Source organism: Echinops telfairi, unplaced genomic scaffold (genome assembly GCF_000313985.2).
Source record: "Echinops telfairi isolate 266 unplaced genomic scaffold, ASM31398v2 ScPeMD7_7468;HRSCAF=8506_0, whole genome shotgun sequence".
Taxonomy (NCBI): Eukaryota; Metazoa; Chordata; class Mammalia; order Afrosoricida; family Tenrecidae; genus Echinops; species Echinops telfairi.
The window spans coordinates 83515908-83526606 of record NW_022111369.1 but is presented as its reverse complement, the minus strand read 5'-3'; the positions used below and the strand labels follow the sequence as shown (position 1 = coordinate 83526606).

The window sequence follows — 10699 nt, the reverse complement described above, 5'->3', positions numbered from 1 at the left end:
CATCTAAGCGAGGAGCCAATTAAGTCCACGTGGAAGAAGCACACCATCTGGTGTGATCCAAAGATGCCACTTACAAAATTTGAATATGGTGAAGAGAAATGCATCAGAGCTAAAATTATGAGCACCCAAATTGTAGAAGGCTAAGGAAGATGGTGGGAGCCCAAAACCCATCTACGGAGTATCTAGTCAGAATGAACCAGTGGCAGATCTGTTTTAGCCACAGGCAAAACAGGCAGAGACCATTGTAATCTTTATTATGCTGGATTGAACTCCATACTTGCTGAGTTGATCCACCCTATGGACGCACCTGAATTAGTTCTGGGTGCAAGTATGTCTTACTTGTTCCATAACAGAAATTTCTTCCCTGGCTTTTTGAACGTTGATGGGGGTCTTTTCCTTCTTATGCCTTATTTGTAACTTTGTCTTTATACTATTATGATTTTATCCTTACCACCTTAGTCCAATTGTGTTTTTCGTTGTTTTCTGTTGGGTCTCAAGCTGTGAAGCACAGGGGGAGTGGATGCATAAGGATAATAACTGATATAAGGGGGTTACAGGGATACAGGGGTGGAGGTGGGGGTGATAGGGAGGCAAATAATAAAGGTGGGAGGGAGCATCAAAATGGACTGTGATTGCAGAACTCATTTTAAAGGTGCTATAACCATGAGGGGGGGGGTGCTCTAAAATAGATGTGTGATGATTGTATAATTCTCCTTGATATGGCTGAATGATTGCCCTATTGAATTGTATGATATATAAATTATGTACCAAAAAAAGAGGGGGAAAAAAGAGAGACAGTACTTCTGGCATATGCCATCCTTGTACAAACCCCCCAAATGGCTGAAATCCGATTGTTCGTAAGTTGCCCTTATATTTCTTCTCATTCTCTTTGTTCTCCCTTTATGTGTGCTCCAGGCCTTATTTTAGTGCCTTCTCATTTGCTTCCAAATCCTCATGATTTTGGCACTTAGGTACCACCTGACGTTTGGGTTCAACACTTCTCTTCATCCTGCCATGACGCACCTGGACAGATCACCAGGGATTCTGCTCTCTGAAATACAGCCTCAGGACAGCCGCTCAGTATCTGTCCCCACGGACACCTCAGAGTGAATAGTCTCCAAGTTCAGGGCATATTCACTCACAATTCTTGGTAAAACCAACTACTCTGCACTGTGGTGCAGCTGATCTCTAGAATTCCCTGTCAATCAGAACCAAAAAGCCACAGTCCTACATTTGACTCCACCCACACACCAGCTGATCTTAGGCAGGGCTTTCTCCTCACCGGGTCTTATTTTTCCTCTTTTAGAAAGGAATATGTTCGATCAAACGACAGGAAACATTTTACCACACTAACACTCTGTGATCTCCAATTTAAGGACGTGCATTTTCTTTTATTCACTCCCTCGACACTCTCCTCTTTCCCTTAAAAACACACTGCACTTGACGTTTTATATTTCTCGGTTTGCCTAGTTGTTAAGGAGTCCTAATGGGGCAGTAGTTAGACACTCAACGGCTAATTAAAATGTGGTTGGCTCGAATCCATCAGCCGCTCCATGGGAGGAGGATGTGAGCGTCAACTTAAAGATTATAGCCCTGAATACCAAATAATACACTTCGACTCTGTTGGCTTGGGTCACGATGAGTCCGATGCACTTGTCAGCAATGGGTTGGTGGTAACCAGTAGTGCCCCTGCTTGCCTGCCTTTCCCATAAATACATCCCCTATTTTCCCAATATTTTTGCAGCAGCAACACCTACAACAGGACTCATTAAGAAGTGTAAAATAAATATTAAAAAAATAAACATATTTTTGTTAAAAGTTATTCAGTGACAATAAGAGCATTGCTACTCAGAAGCCCGGTGTGGGGGCTAGTACCCAATGAACAGCCTTCCATAAAATACTCTGAGGAGGAAGGAAATTGCTACCACTTAACTTAAAACGTGCCTAACAGCTTACCTCAGCTACACAGTGGGGTACAGCACACAAGACCTCACTTGTCGACGTTAACACGTTAACATTTCACTACTGAAAGGATTTCCATCACCATCAAAGGGAGAGAAGCAACTGGAGAAACATACTCATATACCTGCTTCTCCAACCACACCAATCAGCACTTCTCCATAACCCCAACTTACTTACTCCACAATTTTACTACTCCAGATGCTTACTATTTATTGGCACCTGGAATAGGTAATTAAGTTAATCATGATCTATATATGTGGGTTATAATTGGACAGTTATGCTAATAATATAACTAGCACACAAGAAAACCCCACCCAAAACAAAATTCAGTACCTTAACAGCAACCTACATTTAATCATGTAATTCTTCACAGCCATTGATGAATCCCCCTGTGGTTAGGCACCTTAGGAAACCATCCTGAATCCTGCATTAATTGTGCGCTATATATACTTTAAAATTAGGTAGTGACCTCCTTTTACTGATACTAAAGAAGTATTAGGAAGATTAAAAAAAAAAGAACTGAACAGAAATGAAAACAATTTTATATATTTTGTAATTTCTAGAGATGCATGAAAAATTATCTTCATTTCTTTTCAGAAATGATCTGCATAATGTTACTACCCAGCGATCTTTATTTAACAAGAACTGATATTTGAAAAACAGTAGGGTACTGAGAAACATGTCAATATACATTTAAGCATAAACAATGCAACACTGTGCAGTATATGCTTTATATGTATCTATGCTTAGAAGAGTCCCCTACAGACGAGACTGAAGGTCAATACACAAAGTGTGTGTGTGTGTGTGTGTGTGTGTGTGCACAAGCGCGCGCGTGCGCGTGCGCTGGGGGGAATGTTATCTACTTTTAGAGAAAGTGAAGACTAAATAGGTAGCAGGAAAGAGGCACAGTTCAGGAATGTCTCCAACCAAGGTAAACGGCGCTTCATATCAGCACCACCAAGCAAATCCTCAGTTGGTAACAGAGTATTAACCGAGGAAATAATGTCAATTCTGATGGCACTAAGTCAGTAAATTATCTAGTACTTAGCAAAAAGTGTTAATGTTTTAAGAATAAAATGTTAGCTAGAAATTTCACATAGAGAGGAAGAGACAATCTCCCTATTCTGGGTATTTCAGTGAAAGATCAGAAAAACTGCCATTGCAATAAAGTAAAATCATGAAATATTTTCCTTATTAATAAGGACCTTGGTACCTATTTTTAAAAATAAATAAGTATATAAATCAAACACTGCAGTTCAGGTTTGTTGGTGCACTGTATTAAATACCTTGTTTAATTCTTCTTTGGTGAGAGATGCCAAGAGGGTTTTTCTGAATCTTCCTTCTTTATACTTTTGAGTGATAAAGTTTTTTCTCATTTCGACTGGCGAGTCCATGGGTAATTCTTCATCCTTGTGCAGATTGCCAGCCCAAAAGTCATTTGCTCTTTTGTTTCCAATGACAATAAAAAGCTGAATTATGAAAAAAAGTAATCATGCAGTGTATCAGCTTATAACATGCCTTGGAATTTGCTGAAAACAACTCACAACACTCTTTACAAATTGAAACTGAACAGCATAAAACACAGGTAAGCTCATGAAAAGGCGTACTCTTTCAGGAAGATGGTGTATGAAAGCAGATACTATTTCTATTAGGATTTGCAAATCATGCGAATTTCAGGAAAAACAGTTAATATGTTTTGAAGCTCGCAGCGAGAAACATGCATTTAAAGTGACTGAGAAGGTGGGCTGATGTTGCCTAGAGAGGCAAGTAACACTTGCAGAAACGAGACAAAAGCTAGACATGATCACAATAAAAGCCACAGTGTAGCCAAGAAAGAAAATAATAAAGTTTGCCAAATGTCTGCATTGACTTCTTTTATATTTTATTGATGCTGCCATAGAGAGAAAGGATGAAAATTCTAACTTAAAAACAATAATAATAAAGTAGTCATTACAATTTAAGCTCCACTAACTTTTAATTTTTAAAATAATTGTGTGTGTCAGTTCTCATTGAAAGAGCTCCTACTACTCTAAAGCAAGTCATGCTGCCCCAGCACCTGGTTCCTTCCCAGTCTCTTCTAATCATCCCACTCTTAAACCAGGCTCACCTCAATCAGTTCATTGCTCCAAATACTGGCATCCATTTTTAGACTTCTCACTTTAGAATCTTTGGGGCCTAAAGATCTATGTTGTCCTGGTATTAAAAACAAAAACCAGAAAACAATTACATTTCAATTTTAATTTATACATAAATTTATTTTACTTTCTAAAGAATTTATGAGAATGTGAATGTTTATGTGCCCATGAGCATATATTTTTAATTTAAAATGCATCCCTCTCTATTTTCCGAGACGTTCTTAAGTGTAGTAGTAATGATAATCTAATGATAACTGACGACAACGGTGGTCACATATCAAACATCTTAGGTAAGGTGACCAGATTTTAACATTAGGAAAGCGGGACACCATTGATAAAACTCATATCCTGGCGAAATAGCCACATGGCAGCCGAAAACCGTATACCCTAGCTTGCTGTGCATTCTTTCAAAAAATCAGGACTTTTTCAAAATGCTGCGGGACGCAGGAAAAATTGTTACAAATCGGGACTTTCCCACCAAAAGCGGGACGTCTGGTCACCTTAAAGGGTCAGTGAAAAAAAGAAAGCCCTTCAACAAGTTAGATTGACCAGGTGGCTCCAACAATGAGCTGAAATAGAGGTGTTTCGTTCAGCTGCACACAGGCCCTCTCTGTGGGGGATCCGACTAGATAGGACCTCACGACAACAAGGCAATTTCAAAAGCACACGTCAGTTAAAGAAGACTCAGGTGATTTATTTTTTCTCAGTACAGTCCATTGGCCGTGCATTTGGCATGTACTTGTGCTCCTGTTTCCACAAACAGGAATCATTGGACTAATCTTTGTGTTTGCAACAGGGGCTACCTATAGTGACAACTATGTCTCATACAATAACATGCAATGATTTGCCATACAATTTTGTAACAATGCAAGTGGCACTCTGACCATTAAAATGTTTTTTCTTAGCTTGGATGTCAAATGTAGATTCCCAGAACCTAGATATCAGTGAGGAAAAAAAAAATCCATGTAATTTTAAAATCACAGTATAAACAAAAAATACAGTTTAAACAAAATACAATTCAAAATGGATTAAGTAACTAAACATAAAAGCTAAACTTTGTAGCACTATCAGAACACAGTCTGAAGACAAATATAAAATATTATAACAGAAAAAAAGCATATGTATTTCTTATTGTTCTCATTGGTGATCAAAGAGAAATTGCTTTATAGTCAGTGGAAGATCATTACTTCTTCTGCATTAGGTAAGAGGTTCCTTTCTTCCTCTCTTTGTGGTGGACTCTACTGAGCACACAGTCCAAGAATTCTCCAGGTAAGAACTTACGTAAGTTTGCATTTGAAGAACCACATAAAGGGGCAACATGGAAGAACTTAGTGTGACTGTTGGAGTACCCTTAGCAAGAAGTGATGAGACTCCCAGAATTAATACAAAAGAAACAGAGTGGAGAAGATCTCAAGGGGTCACACATGTGGGTGAGTTAGGGGAGGGAGGGAAAAGAGAGGAGCTGATATCATGGGCTCAAATAGAAAGTAAATATTTAGAAAATAATGATGACAACATATGTACAAATAGGCTTGACAAAAATGATGTATGGATTGTTATGAGTTGTAAGTGCTCCCAATAAAATGATTTTTAAATAATAATAATAATAATAATGGAGAGGATAGATTTGGAGATAGTGAGAAGTCAAAATTGACAAGATGTGGTAGAGACTTTAAGAAAAGGAGGACGCTCAAGAGGTTTTCCAGGACACGGGCTCAAATAGATAAGAAACCCTGGTAAGGCAATAATCAAGTGTTTGGCTTTAAAAGACAAGGTTGGCTGTGTGAACCCACCCAAAGGTCCTACAGGACAAAGACCTGGTGATCTATTAAGGTAGAGTATTAAGGTAGCAGATGGACTTTGGGTCTCTTTAAGTTTTCCTCAACACAAAACACTTAGTACTAATAACCTGGCACTGTGTGATACTCATATTCCCAATACTATCGCTGAAGACAAAAGGGGAACATAAGTAAATGTGGGGAAGAAAGCTGATGGTGCCTGGCTATTAAATAATAGAGCATCTGGGGTCTTAAAGGCTTGAAGTTAAACAAGCAGCCATCTAGCAGAGAAGCAACAAAGCCCACATGGAAGAAGCACATCAGCCTGTGTGATCATGAGGTATCACTGGGACGAGGTATCAAAAGATCAAATACAAGTATATGGCTGTGAAGAAGAGGTGTCAGAGAGCCAAAGCCCATGTGTAGACAATTGGACATCCCCTCACAGAATAATCACACAGAAGGGACGATTCAGCTAGGGTGCAGTATAGCACTGGCAAAATACTTCTTCTTTAATGCTTCTGCCCCCACCCCCGCCACTATCATGACCTCAGTTCTACCTCACAAATCTTGCTAGATTTGAGTATGTTCATTGGTACAGATAAGAGCTTTTGACAGAGAATTCAGGGCAGATAAACCCCTCAGAAACAATAATGGGAGTAGCAATAGCAGAAGAGGGGAAGTGAGAAAGGACAATCCGATAGCAACGATGGATGTATAACATCTCCCCCTACTCAAGGGGGATGAATAACAGAAATATGGATGAAGGGATACAGTGGATGGTGTAAAATATGAAAACACATATATATAATTTATTAAGGGTTCATCAGGGTGGGAGAGTGATGGAGGGAAAAAAGAGGAGCCGATACCAAAGGCTCAAATAAAGATAATGTTTTGAAAATGAAGCTGGTGACATATGTACAAGTTTGCTTGAGATACTTGATTTATCGATTGTTATAATATCTATAAGAACTCCCAATAAAATGATTTTAAGAAATAATTTTACAGCTTGAAAACCCTATGAGGCAGTTCTAATGTGTCACATGGGGTCACCCTAACTTAAAGTCTGTTTAACTGCACCTAACAACAGCCCTAGGTGGCACTGTCTGGACAGCTCTGGGCTGTCAATTGCTGGCCAGCAGGTTCAACTCACCCACCACTCCACCGGAGAAAGATGAGTCTCCATGATCTCATAGTGGAGTAATGGGCATAATGGGTTCTGTGGAGGGCTATGAACCACAAAGGCAACAGTTCAAACTTACCAATCCCACCTCAGGGGAAAGATGAGGCTTTGCACCCATAAAGATTTACAGCCTCTGAAGCCTACAGGGGCAGTTCAATTCTGTTCGATGGGATTGCTATGAGTCGGAATTAACCTGCTGGCAGTGAGAGTGGGAAAGATTTACAACCTTGTAAACCTTATATAAGGCCCCTGTGAGTTGGAACTGACTTGAAGACAGTGGGCTTCACAATGCAAATAAAGGATAGAGAAGATTGCTTCTGACCAAGTCTGAGAATTAAGACTACATGAGCAGGTGCAGTTACAGGTAAAGGGATGGGCAGAAAGGAGGGTGCATAGGCACGTTACTGTTAAGGTATCACTGAAAAATTCAAGCAGAAATTCTAGTCGGTAGCATTAGTACTCAACAGAGAGGGAACACAAAATAATCAGTTCTTTAGAAGGGAGCTGAATTCACGTGATTAAATAATATCACTCAAGGACAAGAGTGAAAAGCATCCTGAGGATGCAACTCAAGGGAACACATATAGGCCAAGTAAAAGTCAGGATTTCAAGGTACAAAAGGATGCTGAACAGTGGCAGGTTGGTCAAGACTGGCATATGCTACAGAGAAATCAATCAGGCTAGAAACTGATAGGGAAAAACACTAGTAAAGGTGGCCCAAAGATTTTTACTGCTCTAGAGAACAGAGAAGGCTGGTTCTAGGAAGCTAAAGAAACATTAGGATATTTTAAAAAATATTTGCAAACATTTATTGATGAAAGTAAGAAAGGACAGTTAAAAAAATCATATAAGGGGAATGCAAAGTTGTCAGAAAGCTTCTTGATGTTGGACTAACAAGAAAGATACTGCAAGTTAATATAACAAGCCCCAAACAATAATGGTTGAATACCACCCAAAAAAAGGTGAATAGATGGTATAGTAAGGAGACTAAGGAGGGAAAGAGAAAGAAAAGGAAGAAACACATTAGTGCTTTTCAAAGTAGGCAGTACCATGCCCTGGTGGTGGTGGAGGTGATGGTAGAGCACTGGAATGATCCACAGGGGCTACAAAAGCAGTTACTTACACTTTATCTTGGGTTATGGGCTTTACCACAAACATTTTTAAGTGCTAGGGAGGAGCCAAGTAGTTTATTTTTTTCTGAAAAGGTCAAATACGTTTGTGAAAACACATCTTAGATAATACAAAGTTCTCTTTACCAGTGAAACTAGAAAGGAAGAAAAAGGATGGGGAAATTTTTCAGATAACCAGGTAAGTACAAAATAACCAATCATTAGCTGAGCACTTATTATTGCTGCTATTACTCATTAGGAGGTCAGGAAATCTCCTGAGTATGATGACAAATATGGTAGAACTAAAAGAACAGAAAGATGGTTTGAAACAATTGCATGGCCCCGCTAAGCACTCATTGTCTTTGCTCTTCGGAGTTATGTGTCTCAGTGAACCCTGACCCACCTCTGGTCTTACATTTATCATATTCTAATACTAGCTATTTATTTGTGGTGCAAAGGCTATGTCTTGCTCATCGTTTTAATGATCAACACAAGTACACTATCTGCTTTTAATGTGAACTGAAGTGGGGAGAAGGCAGCCTTGAAAATCCATGTTTGGATAGTTTAGAAAAATCGAAGTTTAGATAACTGACAGCCTCCAATGACATCCTCTGTGATCAAATTGTCCAGCTGGGGCCTTTTTCCCGCCACTCGACTGGACACCTGTCTGAGCACGCAGGTATCCTGAGATAGCAAGTGTCAGTTATTAAGAACGAGGCCAAAAATCAGAAAACCAAAAATAGCACTGGTTATCGTCATCAACTCTCATACTCCTACGAAATGCTTCTAATCAAAAGTACTCATTACAAGACACACTAGCTCTGGCATACGAAGGTTAGAGTTCAAAATAAAATTGATGTGAAAAACATCTTACAAAGAATTGTTGGGGAAAAGATAAGCTATAATGCAAAGATGCATACTTCTTTGAGGTGCATTCTGAAGCACACTTGCTTATAACAAGAACAAATTCAACATTGTCTTCTTTAAAATCCATGCATAGATCAATAGGCACAAATATGATTACATGCTTTAAAATGAATTTGTAAATCTAAGTCATATATCAGAGAAGCTTAGAACTGTGACATATTCCTGAGTTTGATTTAAATGTAATAGCTTCCCTCTAGTTTTATTTTTTGCTAACATTCTCTGGGACACATTACATATGACAATAAAGAGCATTTCTTGCTAATCCATTAGTGATGTGCAGTGCCAACCCAGCAGTGAGGAGCATAATGAATCGCTAATTACCTGCGCATTTCTTACAGATGACGACACAGAGGTTGATGGATGCCCAGTCAGGATCTGGGGCTTTACAATCTGCACAGCTCCGGTTGGATTCATTGAACCAAATCTTCTCGGCTACTTCATAATCAGAGAGAGTTTCTGCTATCGATTGCTGCACAGCTTCTATCCACTCTTGTTTCTCTTTTTCAGACTCGGCTGTAAAGCTGAAACAATTAACTTTCCTGTATTATCGATCTTCCTTGTAAAGGCCAATTAAGCAGTAAGTTAAGTTTGCATATTCATTTCACTCACAAATTAAACAGCAGCTAATATATATATTATATTTATATTTATATATATATGCCTTCTGAACAGTTCCTGGTTTTGTTTCACCCCTGTAAAAATTCCCAATTTTAGCAAATCTATCTTTTTTCTATTAATTTCCCATATTGCTATGATTTTGTTTATATATCTTGAACTCAAAAGACATATTTTTCTTACCAGTATATTAATATTGTCTTGTTAGGGCAAATGCTCACACTACAGGCCACATTTCATAATAATGGGTTATATAAATAATCAGTAACAGACTGGCAGAGTTTCAAGAATTGGAATATTTTGCCCAACAAGTATAACATGATAGCCTAAAACAAAATTATCAAAAACACCCATCAAAAATTGTGAAATATTTTTAAAGATTTAAAAATAGTCATTTGTTTGTTTGGGGTTTTTGTAGTTAGAAGACTGTCCAGATGGTTTTAAGAAACTAAGACATCAAGAAAATTTTATGTGATTTCCATTCTAGCAAATGTCAACTAACTCCTATTCAGGAATTTTCTACTTTATTCTGATTCTTAGTATTTATTACGTGCCTAAGACAAGGAACAAAGCAGTAAGCATCAGTTTCCTCATTGTGAAAATACATACTGAGCATGTACACCAAGCCAGAGGATGTGTAGCAATGATGCGGACAAGGTCAATGGCTCATAGAATAAATTTGATGTATTTTTTTCATTTAAAGAGAGAGATGAATAGAAAAACAGTGAGAATAACAGATAGCCAGTATGTCCTAGACCCAAACTCCATGGCAGGAGTTGATTCTGCCTCATACTGACCCTGGAGAACAGGGTAGAAATCCCTCTGTGGGCTTCTGAGGTCATTCTTTTTTAAATTAAATACTTTTATTCGGAGCTCTTACATTTCTATCACAATCCATACATTCATCCACTGTGTTAAGCACATTTTTACATATGTTGTCATCATAATTTCCAAAGCATTTTCTTTCTCCTGAGCCCTTGATATCAGCTC

At 38.5% G+C, this 10699-nt stretch overlaps 1 protein-coding gene across 3 annotated transcripts in view; it reads right to left on the bottom strand.

The window, feature by feature from the left end:
- The window catches only part of ARAP2 (ArfGAP with RhoGAP domain, ankyrin repeat and PH domain 2), a 243037-nt gene that overhangs the window by 116512 nt on the left and 115826 nt on the right, over positions 1–10699 (bottom strand). For all 3 annotated transcript variants that reach the window (XM_045284220.1, XM_045284222.1, XM_045284221.1), the window contains exons 11-13: positions 9416–9615; positions 4070–4155; positions 3249–3431 (exon numbers count right to left, since the gene is read on the bottom strand). In XM_045284220.1, the coding sequence (XP_045140155.1) occupies positions 3249–3431; positions 4070–4155; positions 9416–9615 (469 nt within the window). The remainder of the gene's footprint in view (positions 1–3248; positions 3432–4069; positions 4156–9415; positions 9616–10699) is intronic.